This window comes from Leptonychotes weddellii, chromosome 15 (assembly GCF_054177405.1).
Source record: "Leptonychotes weddellii isolate Sample4059 chromosome 15, ASM5417740v2, whole genome shotgun sequence".
NCBI classification, from domain to species: Eukaryota; Metazoa; Chordata; class Mammalia; order Carnivora; family Phocidae; genus Leptonychotes; species Leptonychotes weddellii.
Window position 1 is genome coordinate 46,294,095 of NC_138383.1, and position 15,831 is coordinate 46,309,925.

Sequence of the window (15,831 nt, forward strand, 5' to 3'; positions counted from 1 at the left end):
AAGATTTTATTTATTTGAGAGAGAGAGTGAGCAGGTACACAGACCTGGAGGAGCCCAGGATGGGGAGGACTTCCAGGGAAGGGAGCAGGAGCACAGACCTCACCCCAGTCTGCCTCTCCATTCCACGGTGCCCCTCTGCCTTCCTGTCGTTCCTGGAAGTCCTGTGCCCAGTGATGGAAGACTCAGATCCCATGTCATTCATGCCAAGAGAGGGCATTTTCGTTTTCAAGAGTGACTTCGCCAAACGAGCATCTAGTTGGTGGCATGAGGGTGGCCCCCTTAAGTACAGCTGCCCACCGGCACTGCTCAGTTCGCCGAGAAATCATGAGGTCCCTCTCTAGCTCCCCACGCCGCCACTGTTCCCGCCTTGCTTCCTTTTGGCAGAGAAATGGAAGAGAAATGGTCTTTGGGCGAACCAGAAAAGCCAACCGAGCCCAGTGGCAGGCACCGCCTGTGGCTAAGCCGGACAACCGGCGCGGCGGGTCAAGGCTGCGCCAGCCACGTGCGAGTGGAAGGCGTGCAAGGCGTGCAAGGCGTGGCCTGTGGTGCCCGTGGTGGGCGACCAGCAGGAGGAGCGGCTCCCTGTGCCCACGTCGGGCGCCCAACAAGGGGCTCGGCAGTGCCCCCCGCCCCCGCCCACTTACCTTTTCTTCCCTTGTGGCCCCTGCTCCGTCCCCGGCGTGGCTGTCCCGGGGCTGCAGCTCCAGCACGGTGCGGAAGAGCTTCTCCGAGGTCTGGGTCAGGAAGCCGATCTCGGCATTGGGGTGCAGGCCGTAGAGGTAGGGCGAATCTGGAGGCAGCTCGGCATCGATGTACTGAAAGTCGGGGGCGAGCTCAGACACCGACTGGGACGAGCCTCCCGCCTCCCACTCTGGTTCACCCTCCGGGGGGCCGTCCGTGGGACCCGCCGACCTCGGGCCCTCCAGGCGAGTGCTGCTCACCGGCTCTGGCCGTCGTGGGCACCTATCCACCTGGCGCACATCCCTGCAGCCAGCCTCGTCCTGACACCATGTTACTTACCGTGTGCCGGGCCAGTTTTCCAGAACGTCCATGCCCATGCGGGCATTCGCTTTTTCAGGAAGCTTAGAGGAATGGATCCGTCTCCAGTCTCCCCGCCACTCTGCCCGCTCCCTGGTCTACACCTGTCCCTCCCTCCACACACAAGCCTTCCCAGAGTCCTTGAGAAACACTGACCCCTACCTCGTGTCTTACTCAAGCCCTCCTAGGACCCCTGCCCTCTTGCCCTTAAAGTCCTTTTCTCTTCTCCATTTACCGCAATCAGAGATGACAAACCTAAATGCAAACATGGGACCACGCGTGCAAAATCTACGTGTGAATCAAGTGGTGGGACAAGGCGAGTTTTGCTGTTAACCAGGGAATTCCTGCCTCTGGCAAAAATTATTTGAATTAAAACATTTTTTAATTGTGCCATCCGAACAATGCATCCCTCTGGTCAGTTATGGTGGGCCACCGTTGGCTGTCCCTAAAAAACTGTCCCTCACTTTCTTCTCTGTTTTCTGGGTACCCCTTCCAGTTCTTTCCATTACCGTGAAAAAGTGCCCCTCCTAATTTGATTTTGATTTCCTGGTGTATCCTCTTGCCTAAGTAAAAGATGGCTCATTCCCTAAAGGCAAATTCATGTGCTTATTTTTGTATTTCTTCCAGCCCCCAGCAGACTCCTGAACTCTTGGTAGGTGGCCTGCACCCATCTATAAACTGGTGGATTAAAGAGAGATGTAAAGAAGATGAAAATCTGTCTCAGTCATTTGGGAGTGTGCAAACTCCGCCTCGAGCCTCTTGTCGGATGATCTGGCAGACACTAGGGGGCGCTCTTGCACAAATTTCACGGCCTCTGGTCAAGCAGTTTTAAAAAAATTCCTTCTTTAGTCTTACTATTTGAAATTTCTTTTCATAGGTTCAAATTTTTCTGGTTTGAATGACTTTGGCAGTTTATCTCTTTCAATTTTATGGTTTCTTAAAAAAAATATTTATTTAAGTAATCTCTATACCCAACGTGGGGCTCGAACTCATGACCCCAAGAGCAAGCGTCACTGGCTCCTCTGACTGAGCCAGCCAGGTGCCCTTCTGTTTAAATTTTATGAATTCAAAACTTTTTTTTTTTTTAAGTTTGCAGTTAATGTTTCTATGGTATTTCCCTTAAGGTTGGTATTCAGAGTTATTTAGGCATGTTCAAAAGTCAAGCAACAGAAAAGGTTGTTTTTTTTTTTAAATTATCTTTTAATGTATCTTCCATGGCAGGATAAATACGCAAAGATGAGCACTTAAAAAATAGCTGTGGTCCTAGTAAAATGAGAACTCAAAGTAACAGTACAGGAAGAGCTCCCTGGGAATGTGTGTGTGTGTAATGGGCCTGTGTGCCTGTGTTTACATCAGTCAACGAAGAACAGGAGGGGTAAATGATCTGCCCACAAGGTCATGTCCCTCTGAAGATATTTAGAATCGCTAAACTTTACTCAGAGTTGGCTAGGTTCTTAACCTGGAATTTTGCTCCTCATGGCTTTGTCAATATCTTGGATGAAAATAATCAAACGAATGCTCCAGATGTTATTTGCAGAAAAGAGCAACAAATAGAATTACTGAACCAAACATCAAGAATAGAAAGATCTCCGAAAGCTCAATTGTACCGCTAATTTGAGGCTGGGAATCCTACAGCTCTCAAATCGAATAGGGCAAACTTGGGGCTGAGAACCACACTCCATATGAGCTCTGTTCTATAGGCCATTTTTCCCTGGCCCTGTGCGAACATCCCTGGTCCTGCAGGACAGACTTGAAGGAAGACCCAGGTCTCGTATGAGCGGAGCCTTACCTGATGGTAGCCAATGTAATCTAGGTTGCCCGGGAGTGGGAAACCTGGTGCCAGAGACAGCTCTCCTTCTAGCATTTCTGGTCTGATGAATTCCTCCAGATACGTCCTGCAGAGTCTCCTGTCCCAGTCATCTGTGATATGGCCTCCATACATGATCTCTCCAAAGAGGTAGCGCAGATCATCATAGGGGACCTGAGAGACAGGGAAGAAAGACCTCCACACAGACATCGGGGCTGCCCTGATCTGTGGGCAGAGCGTAAGCCACAAGACAGGATGTTGCTCAAGATTAGGAGCAATGTTGTATTCACCTGCACACCCCTAGTGCCTAGCAGGGTCAGGCATGCCTGGGAGCTCGTTAAAGGCTTGAAAAATTACATCCAAGGGTGAGTGCAGGCAAGGTGCCAACCCCCTTGCAAAAAAGCCTTCCCTTTCTCACGGTCATTAAGTCAGGTTCTATCGACAAGTCCCTTCCGTGGGCGAACGTCACATGGAACAAAGTAAAGACCAGGGTACTTTCCTAATTTCCTGCCATTACTTAGCACATTCAGGTGCTCTTTTTGGCCTCGCGCTGGTCCTTGGCTGGCCTTTCCTTCCTGTACTTGGAGAGGGTGTAGACCACTCGCAGTGTGCGCCCCTTCTCCCTGTGCTGGCGCTTCCTCATCCTTCTGAGAGGCGCCCCACCCCCCGCACCCCCCTGCCCTGCGCCGGCCAGAAACTCTACCTTTGTGTTGGCCTCCAAGAAGTTGTAGAGCACGTTCACAGAGATGGTGAGGTCCCCGGTGTTGAAGGGGTATGAACGATTCCATCCCTGTGGCCCAAACTTCCGTCTCTCTGCCACCACCCCGTGAAAGTAACAAAGAGCAAAGAGGATGCTCTTAAACTCCGTCTCCCGGGAACACATCTCCAGCGTGTCCTGCAAGGAAAGTTGCCTCCAACGTCAGCACAGATCTGCTGTTACGCAGTGCAGACCAGCGTATGGGTTATGGTGGTTGGAAGTTGCGCTGGAGAAGTTTCCTGTATGTCCTGGTTAGGTTTTGAGCTACCGTCAGACTACAGATTGCATTGTGGGTAGGCGTGGGCTTAGGGTTCGAGGGGACCCTGGGGAGGGTGTGGGCTCTAGTTTAGAATCTGAGTTAAGGTTTAGATTCAGGTTATTACAGGGCTTGGTTTGTAATTCATGTTTGCACCCACGGACGTGCCAATTAAGTTCGCAAGCGCAGCTGATGGAAACTGGGGTAGTGGGTCCTGAGGGGGTGTCAGGTGTCAGAGGATGGGGTGTGGGTGGGGACTCCTACAGCATCATCTTGAATTTCTCCCCTTCCTGCCATGCTTTTCTTGCCCATCTCAGAGCCAGAGTAGGTGTGGTCATGGCCCGTGTGACCGAGGGGGAGGGAGGGAATCAGAGCCACGAGGGAAAGAGGAGTGCCGTGCCCTTCACCATGACAACTGCTCTTCTAAACTTGAGCAGGGGTGACCAGCCACGCGGCTGCAGGAAGGAGAGCCCAGAGGGGTCCTGCCTGCAGCGCATGAGGCGGGGGGAAGGGGGGAGAGAGGGCTCATGAAGAGGGGATTAAAGAAGGGACAGAAGGAAGAAATGGAAAGCGAGAGAGCGCAGAGGAAGGCAATGGGTTGTACTTGGCAGATTTTAAGAGGGGCTGGTGGTGATGGTGTGGCAGATGGGGAAAGCCTGCATTTTCAAGGGGTGGAAGGACAAGAATCCTTAGATTGCCTGGAATGAACAATGATTTCCCCTGAGTGAGACCCTTTGTGATCAGGAAGGAGCAAGATGCTGCAGGCAGAGCCTACGAGGGGCGCTTTCAAAGCTCACGCAAATTGGACTGGGTTGAGTCCTGCCATTTCATCTGAGGACTGGTCCTTAGACTTCGCTCACCTGGGCAGGAAAAGCAGAGGAGACAGGACCAGTTAAACTTGTAGTAGATCTGACTTTTCCATGATGAACCCAGGACAGTCTCTGGATAGATGGGGGTCCCCCTGTGCCTTTGTTGGGTACCATATTTGGCAGAGAGCTATGGATATGAAAGGTCAGGGGTGGCACAGAGGACAAAGTCACTGCCTCGTGCAAGCAAGAACTTAACTGCTTTCTGGATAGAGCTGTTCTCTAGAGACATGTAGGATGCTTCCTTTGTTACTTTTTTTTTTTTAAATGAGAGAAATACTTTTTTTTTTTAAAGATTTATTTATTTGAGAGAGAGAGAGAAAGTGAGAGAGAGAGAGAGAGAGCGCACGAGTAAGGGGGTGGGATAGGCAGAGGCAGAGGGAGACGCAGACTCCCCGCTGAACAGGGATCCCGACTCGGGGCTCGATCCCAGGACCCTGGGACCATGACCTGAGCCAAAGGCAGACACTTAACGACTGAGCCACCTAGGCGCTGGGCCCTTCTGAAAAAGACCTCTAAGCACAAAGACAAGGAATCCTACATTAAGATGCTGAGACTGATTGATGGTGGCACACTCAAACAAAATCAGAATAAAATTATCATCCCCAAACAGCACAGGGAACAGGGTTAAGAAGAGCTCAATTCTGCCATTTGTCCCTTAAATGGCTAAAATAGGGCTCTGAAGGAACAGAGTGAATAATAGGGGGTATTAACCGGGTCTCTGTTCCAGGGCACGTAATAAAAGCAGAATGGAACAATTAAAACACTTGTGAGCAATGAATATACTCCTAAATCTCTCTCTCTTTCTCAGAATGAGTTACTGAAGATGGCTATAAATGGGCCAAAGCCCAACTGTGGTAGAACCCGAATAACCAGGAAAAGCCTGCCTCCCTTGGGATTTATATCCCTGATAACCAAGACTGGACATGGGGCTTGCAGGGACAGGAACCCAAGAACAAGGGTCCATGGGGAGGCTGAGAAGACGAAGCCAGAGGGTGTGTATAGATGATAATAATCCTACTGAGGCATCATGTGGTAATAGTAATTACTAGAGATCCAGCATCTGAGGCACCTACTGCCCTTCTCCCTGGATCTGTCCAAGACCCTCAAGGCAGAAGATCGGACAGTGGTCTGTGTGTACTTCAAGACAGCTAGCTGACTGCATCCCAGTGCCTTTTTCTTTTCAATTATGAATTAAAAAAAAAATTCCCAGTAGAATACACAACATAAAATTTATCACGTTAGCCATTTTTAAGCATCCATTTCAGTGGCGTGATATGCTTTCACACTGTTGGGCAACCAGTGACCGCAAAAATGGTCTTTCTTGGAACCAGCTACCAGCCTCCTGGACAGAAGGCTGTAGGTTTCAGAGTTAAGAATGTGTATTTCCCCTATGTGGAATACGAAACATAGAAAATTTAGAAGTTCTGGCCACTGGTACAGAGTACTTAGGAGTTTAGTGGAGGCCTATTTAGGAAAAAAAAATTTTAAAGAAAAGGCCCCTGGACAAGAGAGCACCCTACTTTCTACTCCATGTTGCAATGGGCAGGTGTTTCTTAACAAAAATGTCAAGTGAAAGGATCCCGAATCTCCTGGTAATGTTCCCCCACTCCCTGTTCCAGATCATGAGTGGGTTTTGGAGTTGGGATGGGAAAGGGAATGAGAAAGGAGGCTGGACACGTTTTGCTTCTCCTTGGAAGCTTTCTTCTCCAAGTGGGGCTGCTTGATCCCCACACTACAAGGGGTCTCACGCACTCAATAAAATCTCCTCAGACCCTGACTGCCATAGAGCCTTCAAGTGTAAGTTAGACCAAGCCCCAGTGGGCCCCTAGTCCTGGTGGTTTATGTTGGGCTGGTGACAACAGTCATCCTGTTGGACGGCTGGTTTCAGGTTTCCGAGATGACCCCTCTGGGACTGGTGGTGAGTTTTAGCATGGAGTCTGTGAAGCCAGAGATCCGTGGGTGCTGTTCTAAGACAACATCAGAGGGCAGATCCTAGACCCCGCCCCTTGGACTCCACCAACGCCCAGTGTGGTGGATGGACCTCAAGGTGGCCCCGTGGCCTCGGATCTCCTGGCATTCACACCTTTGTGGATTCTCCCTTCCCAGGAAGCTGGAGCTCCCCAAGGGAGCAGTAACTAGACAGGCTGCCTTCCTGAGAAGGTGAAGAAAGCCTGAGCTGCAGACTTCGCAAGTCGATTCATACACAGGGTTTGTTACCCACGGGCCTCTCTTGGCCTTTAAACACACGGTACTGGGGAATGGACAGCTGGGTTGTACTCAGCGGGTGCTGGGAGGAGGTCGGTCACAGAGGGGACACACCGCTCCACAGCCCCTTGCAGCAGGGTGCTCTTCGACCTGTTGAGTCAGCCCATGGTGAGGTGCGCTGCTCGTCTCCACCACCGCCCGCACCCCCCCCCCCCCCGCCGTCCCGGGCTGTACCTGAGTGAAATTGTCCAGGGCCTTGTGCAGGTTGGCATGCATGCCTGTGGGAGGCTCGTTGGTGATCTTGATGGAGTTCTCCAGGATGCCCTGGGGGATGATGTGGCCCTCCGGGGAGGGTGCAGGCTCCGCACTGATGAAAACCCTCAGCTCCGGGTGGCTGTTCTCACCATACTCTGCTAACTTCTCTTCCAGGGTGCTGAGCCACTTGGCCACCAGGTGGATGTTCTAGTGGGAAGGAAGACCCCCCCTCTGCCAAATCAGGTACCTGCTCAGTTTTGTTAGTGGTGGATGGTTTCAGGAAGGCAGCTACGGGGGTGGGGGGTGGCCTTCAAATAAAGCTCATCGCAGCAGGTATCTTGAGGTTCCCAGTGATGGGACCTGCCAATCTCTGGCAGTTGAACCCTATTCTCTTATCTCCCAAGTCTCCCCACAGTGCTCAGATCTGACGCTGCACAGGAATCCCCTGCGGGGCTTCTCAAAACAAAGATTCTTGGGTCTAGGGTGAGGCCTAAGAATTTGCATGTCTAACAAGTTCTGGGCGATGCCGAAGAATGCTGGTCTGTGGGCCACACTTGAAGACTCGAACACACGGTCCAGACGCTCCAAATCCAGATCCCCAGCTCTGACACCTGGAGGATTTGAACCCTTGATAACTCAAGAGCGGGTCCCATGGACCAGCAGTGTTGGCATTCCCTGGGCGCTGTCTAGAAATGCAGACTCTTCGGCCCTACCCAGATTTCCTGAATCAGTGCATTTTAATCAGATCCTGCCGTGATTTGTATGCGTGTTAAAATGTGAAAAGCACTGATTTAAACTTCTTGCTAGCTTTCTTGCATCCTCTCTTCCTCTCTCCTAACCATTCTGCTAATTGTTGCCAGACTTATCTTCCTAAAACACACGGAGGCATTGCTGCTCACACTCTGGGGAGGCTTCTTACTCCAAGCCCAGCTCCTCCGTCTGCACCCTTCTCCTCCCCCACCCCCCCGTGTGATTCCCATCTGTCTGTCTGTCTGTCTGTCTGACCCTACATTTATTTCTCAGCACTACTTTGCAGAATCCACCTTTTGCTGTAGCCAGGATGGTTTCTTTGCAATGTTTCATTATGACGGACAGATAAAAGCTCCTCCATAAATATTTGAGGAAGCCTGCTCGCAGAGCCTTAACTACACAGATCAGCATGGCACAGAGTACTTGGCCCTGGCAACCCGGTCTCTGAGTGCTGCTTTCTCTTCTATAAAAGGAGAAAGAACAAGAATATTGGCCCTACGTATTTCAGAGAGTCGCTGCAAAGAACCAGAGGTAATGGATTTGAAAGGGCTTTGTGGACCGTAAACCGCTATGTAAGCATGAGGGGTGGCTGTTGAAATGAACATTTGTTAAGGAATTCATTTATAATCCCTGTGTTGGAGCCGAGGCTTCAGGAGGCCGCCTGGGAATGCCCGGGCTGTGTTAGCTGGGCTGGGCCAGCGACCCGCCAGTGAGCCCTCCGCTCCTCCCGGGGGAATGCCAATTCCTGAATTTAATCTGGGAGAGCTTTCGGGAAAGGACACCAGCAGATGCGAGAGTCCTCACTTCAGCACAGCCAGGGTACCCCGAAAGAGGCCTGGCCCAGCCCCAGCTCCCCTGCAAGGTGCATAAACCAGGGATGAGGGGACAGGCAGTGACAGAAGAGGGGCCGCCCGTATGTCTTGTGGGTTTGCTGAAGTTACCCGCAGGGGGCGTTCCGGACTGGCACCCACCGACATGCGCTCGGGGTGCAGAGGCTGAGGTCCAGTTACATCTGTGCTGTTGTAGAGAACACAGAATGCAGGGCACAGTAGAAGGGCAGAGCAGTGGAAAGTTCTGTGATACGCTGGGAAGAGGTTAGCAGGCAAACAAGACCCGGCTTCCACCATCTTCAGCCGGTACCTACTCCCCGAGCAGGCCCCAGACTGGGATGTAAGTGGAGCTATTTCAACTAGAGAGGGGAGCGGGGGCCTGTGAGGGGCAAGGGACAAGGAGTCGTAGGGAGGGGTGAGGGGGACCCCAGAGGAGGGAAGGAGAGAAGATCAGGCAGTGAGACGGGCAAGGGTGAGGAAGGAAAGGCAGGGGAGAGGGGCAGAGAGGACAGAGAAGCCCAGAGATTGTCCTGTGAAGTCCAGACAGGTGGGGGTCAAGAATGACCCTGAACATGGCAGAGGGGGCGTACCTGCAAAATAACCCAGTGACCTTTCTTGGCAGCCAGGTCCAGCGCCGCCTCAGCCACTATTTCCTGTCCTTGCCCCAAAGACACGTTGTGGAAGTTCCTGTTGTTGAAGGTGTACCCGAGCTTTTTACCTGAAAGGGGTATGGAGTTTTCCTTATTCTCTCGTGTCCGCCATCTTTGTTGTCCCGTGCTCACACGGAAAGGCCCATGGCCACATCGCTGCTCAGATACGGATGTGTCCGAACCCTCATACCCTTCCCCTCTTCCTTTCAGGAGTGTGTTGGGGGTAAGGGATACTTCTTCTCGATCTCTGTTCCCAAACAAAAGGAAGCACTCATCTGGGTTTCAACCCTTCCCCTTCAGTTAATCCCCAAGGATGGGCTGAAGTGCTGACGCTCTTCTGCATAGATTCACTTGAAGACCAGGCATCAGTCCACCACCCTAGAGGCTGAAACAGCCGGCAGATGAGCAAGCATGTGGGTGTGGCCCCTCCTGACTTGCTTTGTCCTCTAAGGATTTTCCCTGGAATTCCATGGGGAGGGATGGTCGGTAGGGGCAGGACTCAGGTAGTTCCGGCTTCCTGTACTTCACTCCTTATTAGCCTCCTCCACCAGTTTTTTCCAACACATAGAAATGTCTTGTCTCCTCATTTTGCATGACTGAGAGGAATGAGGAGCAAAAGGCAATACAAGAAAGGGCTTGGCTGTGCAGGTGGAGATGCTCTGCAAGCTGGGAAGGGCGGCTGGTATCAGGAGCCGGGCAAGGGACCTGCTACGGTAAACACACATCACAACCATCTCCGAGGGTGTTCTGCCGGCCCAGGAAGACCTTTACACAAAGCAATTAACCTTAGGTTCGAGGACCACTTCTGCTTTGGTGTCAGCTATTCGGCTACTAGGCCCGTACAATAAAGTTTAGAGAAATTACATAATATTCTTTAGACAGAGGATCATAAAAGTGTATATAGTGCCATGCCGGAATCATTGAGCAATTTTCTTCTGGGAAGATAAAGTACGTGAGAGAAAGGAGAAGAAATAGAAAAATAGAAAAAGGATAAAAAAAAAATACGTCCTTAAACATTTCATTTCAGCGGAACTGAAATTGAAGATGCAATTCAATACTTGTGCAAGAAAACTTAAACCAAACTGTCAATACCGGATACTTCTTTTAAATACTAAGAAGAAGTACAGAGTCTCCTTCGCGAGTCTGTATAAGACAAAGGATGATGACTTTCTGCAGCGAGGAAGAGTTACTAGAGATTCAACTGAGATGAACCCAAGAAACACTCTTATTAAACCATAAATCCTTGCTGGCAACAGACGTGATGTCAGCTTTGGAACCAGCAGTATAAACCACTTATTCCAGAGAAAATATCAGGATAAAAGGTGCCAGGGTTATTAGACAGTCTCAGTGAGGCTCGTACTCACAAAAGAGCCCATTTCTTTTCTTTGTCAGAGAGACGTAGGAGAAGAGGGGCTCACTGAAGATTGGTTTGCGAGCCACGGACTGCGGAGATGGTTTGGGGCAGAGACCGGTGTGCGGGGTTGCGGCGGGGGGCGGGGGGCGTTCAGCTTGCATTAGTCTAGGCTTGAGGCGTAATGATGAGGCTGACGTGGAGATGTTGAGAAGGGGAAGCATTGATGGGATTTGCAAGGTCTGAATGTGCCAGCCCTGTGATGTGCCTTGTGGGGTCCTTCCCTTTGCAACTGTGGGGCTCTCAGGACGCCCTTCCCTGTCACCAGCAAGCCCCTCTCGCCAGCCACGTTCCCGTGGCTTTTCACCTTCATGCTGTTTTGTACCTTGGAATCCATGCCCCCCACTCTCACCTCCCTTTAACTCGTCTTTCCTTTCCTTTTCTGATCTTCCTTCCCACTCTCCACGTGGCACTCTTCCCTGGGGTGGTGTCCATTGTAAACCTCCTTTCACACCTTCCCAGTGTGCTTCTTTGTCTGTCTCTGAGGACGTGGCACCTTCCATGGCCCTCTCCCGAGCTCCATGTACCCATGGGGCTGGGAGGAAGGGGACTGTTTTTCTAGCTTCATCTTGCTACTTGCAGGTGATTTCTTCCCATCCCCATATAAAAACCCCTTTTCTTTTTAAGCATGTGCCATCTGGCTATATTATCTACTCACGTCTATGTTCTCTGCCTTCCACCAACTTCCCAGTGAGATTCACTTCCATTAGGGGCTCTGGAATTCCGTTCAAAATCTTCCGTATGTCCCGTTTCATCATTATCCCGGTAAACCTCAAGGTTGTGACAGATGACTCAGCCAGCCTCCAGCCTCATACCTCGTCATCTTCAAAGAACTGAACTCCATCCACTTCCGTTACTCACTCCCCATGGCTGTACCCAGGACTTCACTATCGCCGAGGATTATGTCGGACACATTCTTCATTTGCGTTTCCTCCTATCGCTTTCTACTTTCCAGGCAGTTCCCTCTGTTACTCCCTCCTCATCTGTTATTATACTTCAGGGAAATGCCCAGTCCATTGGCTCCTCTATTTTTTCGACTCTTCACCTTGACTTCTCTCTTATTTTAATATGGATTCAACAACCCTTAATTGGAACGATGATCTTACAAAATCCTCAACTCTGGTGCCCCTTCTATTTCTGCGCCACCCAACTTCTGCTAAATTCATCCAATCCTGGATGAGTTAACAAGAGAGGAAGGGAAACATTTGGTGAGTTGGAGCCACCCCAAGTTCATGATTCTCATCCTCAATGATGTTCGGCAATCTTTCCGTGTGCCCAGAAATTGGCTATATTGCCCATTCCCTTTCTCTTTAAAAGGCCCCACCCTACTTACTCCCAGCAGCTTGCTTCCTTCTCTGCTTCCCTGGGGAAACATACGCCATGTGGCAGGAACTCCTTCAGTTTTCTGCCATTTTATCTGCATCCCTGTACATCTCCATCTCAATGGAAGAGGTGTCCTCCCTCTGCCTTTCACTCTTCTGTTCCCTGAATCCCATCTCTCCTTGTATCATCAACCTTTATCTCCCTATTCACTCTCCCACTCCCTGGCACATGAACAAATGAGTCTCTCTCAACACGAAAAACAGTATTTCGCTAATCTTGAAGCTGTTTGCCAAGACTGCGCTTGCTTCACCTCACCGAGTTCCAATGGACTATTAAAAAAAAAAAAAGAATAGGGCTAGGAACAATGGGAAGGAGGGTGCATGCAAAGTGTTGATAATCTGGCTACAGAAACACTAGATTGAAAACGTTCTTTGAACACACTGGGTAGCAGGTTTGCAAAAATTGAAGCGAGCTCATAGTTCTGACCAGCACATCGGAGAGAGAGAAAGGAAAGAGTGGAAGATAAAATGGTGGCAGATACAGCTTCTTCCTGATCACAACGTGGACATAACAGAATTATTTGTTAAAACCAGATAACTGAACAAAGGAGGAGAGAGACCGAGCAAGATCATGTGAGAGTCAAGTGAAAGACAGAGAAGATGCCTGCGAGTTAGGGTGGAAAGGGGAGCTGTGGGTTGGGAGGGCCAAGGACGACGCTATGCTTCGAAAGGATGTAGAGGAGGGAGCCAGCTGAGCTGCCTTAAAGAACAGAGGAATTATCATCTTCATTAGAATGTTGTACAGTGCTACTGTATTTCGAACATTTAAAGTCTTTTCATGTTCGAGATTTCATTTCTATCCTACCGTAGCCCTAGGAGGCAGGTATTATGGGTGATTGCAAAAAATGGGGGATTACTTTTAAAAGAAGCAAAGGCGAGAATAAATGTGCAAATAAGGAAGTATGGCTCATTGAGGAAGGAGGTGATGAGGAAAAAGAGAAAGAGGGTTACATTAAAGCACTTTAAGGGATTAATCTGAGAAGGCAAGAAGGAAAGCAGTGGGGGTGGATGGTGCTAGGTTTCGTGTTAAAACAGAAGCCAAGGAAAGTGGATGGAATTTTCTCTTACTCCCTGCCCCTCTCCGCCCCCCCTCCAAAGTTGTTGAGGAAGGAAAATCCTGGAGGGGACTAAGGCACAAACGTGCCAGAAAAGCATAGATTCCTGATCAAGGGTCAGTGGATGATCTTTAAGGGACTAGAAACTAAAATCTTACACAGAACTTGGTCTGTGGGTTCAGTGCATCTGGTTTGGGGGTGGTGGTGGTGGAATGAGAATGAGGCTACAAATCTTTCATTTGACTCTCAGGTAGGTAGGTTGGTTGGTTCATTCATTCATTCATTCATTCAGCTCCATGCCCAACGTGGAGCCCAATGTGGGACTTGAACTCACAATCCTGAGATCAAGACCTGAGCTGATATCAAGAGCCAGATGCTTCACCGACTGAGCCACTCAGGTGCCTCTGACTCTCACGTTTTAAAACCCTACCCAATATTAAAAACTGCCATGTTGAAACAAAGGGATAGAGAAATGAAGGAGTTAACATAAATCACAACTCAAAAATGGGAAAGGATGCCAAGCTTTATAAGAGTCTATGTGGAGTAAAACAGTGAACTGTCTGATACACAGACTCTCCCCAAGCATAGAGACAGTAAGTTTACTTAATAAGTTGGGGCTAGAGAGAGAAGAAAGTGTGAGTCAGTTATGTAGATTCCAAACTTGAGAAGAGGAGCCCATCAGGCAATCTGATTTGATTCAAGATGCAGAAAGCATGGCTATCACCAGAGTGTATGCTCTAAATGGGTGAATTAGAAAATAAATCAAGCCATCAAGAAAGCAAGAAGGAAGGGAGAGGGAGAGAAGGAGGCCCAGGCACCTAAGTAATCTATAGTTGATGAACAGTAATATTGCCTCTAGTAAGGAAATAGGCGTTAAGATTAAGCCAAGGGCAGGACTGAGATAATGAATTCAGAGACAACCAATATGGATCAAGGAGGGGTCAGCATCCCTAAATGACAGAAAGCCTCAAAGTACATGATGGAAGAGATGGAGGTCAATTGGCAAAGAACAGTAGGAAATTGCTCATAAACAGGGTATATGAAAGCTTCCAAAAAGGAAAATACTGAATCAAAAGGAGGGAACTAGATTTTGCCAATATGAAAGGAATAAAACCTCCAGAAGACAGAAGGAATACAGAACTCTATAAAAGGGTGAAAACTAGGAATAACTCAGCTGTGATAACAGTTCTTCCAACATCCCTTCATTTGTTAATTCATTCAACAAATATTTACTGAGCGCCTTCTCTCTGCTAGTTATGCTTTTAGGTATGGGTTAAAAAATGATAAGCAAGAGGACATGGTCTTTGACCTGAGGATCTTAATGAGAAGTAGGTAGGCAAATGTAAGGTAAAACTATAGAACAAGTATTTATTTATTTATTTATTAAGATTTTATTGATTGATTTGAGAGAAAGAGCGAGCAGCAGAGGGAGAGGGAGAAGCAGGCTCCCCGCTGAGCAGAGAGTCCGATGTGGGGCTCGATCCCAGGACCCTGAGATCATGACCTGAGCCGAAGGCAGACGCTTAACCAGCTGAGCCATCTGGCACCCTTAAAATATATTTAATTAGAAGTGTATTGAATGCTCTGAAGCAAATACATGTATAACAGGGAATCACTGGTCTTGCAGGGATGTCAAAAGAGGCTGGTACCTGCAGGATGAGTGGGTACTGCACTCTTGAATTGCTGGGGAAAAATATTTCAGATAAAAGAAATCTCTTGTGAAAATGCCCTAGGTCAGGAAGGCTCATAGTGTGGCTGAGGATCTAAAAGGGCTGTGTGGCTGGAGTAGAGTGAGCTTGGGGGGAAGGAAAGATCCAAGGCTTGGTGGAAAGCCCAGGCCATGCCGGCCACATAGATCATGTCAACGGTACTGAACTTTCCCTAAGAACAATGGGAAGCCCCTAGAGCCTTTTAAGTAGGAGAGTGATACAATCTGATTTGAGATTTAGCAAGATGTCTTTGGCTGCAGAGTGGCAAAAGACTGCAGTCAGGGGGAGAAGACTGGGGATGAGTTAGGAGGCCACTGTGTCAGTCCCAGTGAGACCACCGTGACTCACACCAGGGAAGCAGCAATGAAGATAGAAACAGTGAGATCAATCTGAAATGGACTTAGGAGGTAGAGTCAGTAGGACTAAATGTGGTGCGTGGTAGAGGGAGTGTCTAAGGGTGACTGATTCCAAGGTTTGGGGGATGAGCCAACGTGGTGAATGGTAGTGGTATTTACCAAGAATAATAGAGCAAAATTTCTAGAGGTAAAAGAAGTTATGACTTTTCCACTTAAAACGGCATGCCGAGGGCTGAGCAGTTGAATGGAAAAGACCCACACCCACCAAACACAGCTCATGGTATTTCAGAATACAAGCTAGAGAGATGATCCTAAACTTTCCAGAACAGAAACAGGCAACCAACAAAGAAGGGAAGAACAGCAACCTACTGGCATCAACCAAACATAACTGACTTCTTGAAGACAATAGAGCAACGTGGACATATTCTGAGTAAGAACCATTTTGCACCTTGCAAAACTACTGAAAAAGTATATGGGCAAAATTAAAGCCTTTTTAGACAC

At 49.1% G+C, this 15,831-nt stretch overlaps 1 protein-coding gene across 1 annotated transcript in view; it reads right to left on the reverse strand.

Annotated features, from left to right (window-relative positions):
* Positions 1-15,831, reverse strand: part of LOC102738374 (dynein axonemal heavy chain 9-like) — a 241,092-nt gene that overhangs the window by 33,585 nt on the left and 191,676 nt on the right. Inside the window, exons 34-38 of the mRNA XM_081806003.1 lie at positions 9,358-9,485; positions 7,167-7,394; positions 3,549-3,740; positions 2,828-3,019; positions 645-815 (exon numbers count right to left, since the gene is read on the reverse strand). Of these exons, the coding sequence (XP_081662129.1) occupies positions 645-815; positions 2,828-3,019; positions 3,549-3,740; positions 7,167-7,394; positions 9,358-9,485 (911 nt within the window). The remainder of the gene's footprint in view (positions 1-644; positions 816-2,827; positions 3,020-3,548; positions 3,741-7,166; positions 7,395-9,357; positions 9,486-15,831) is intronic.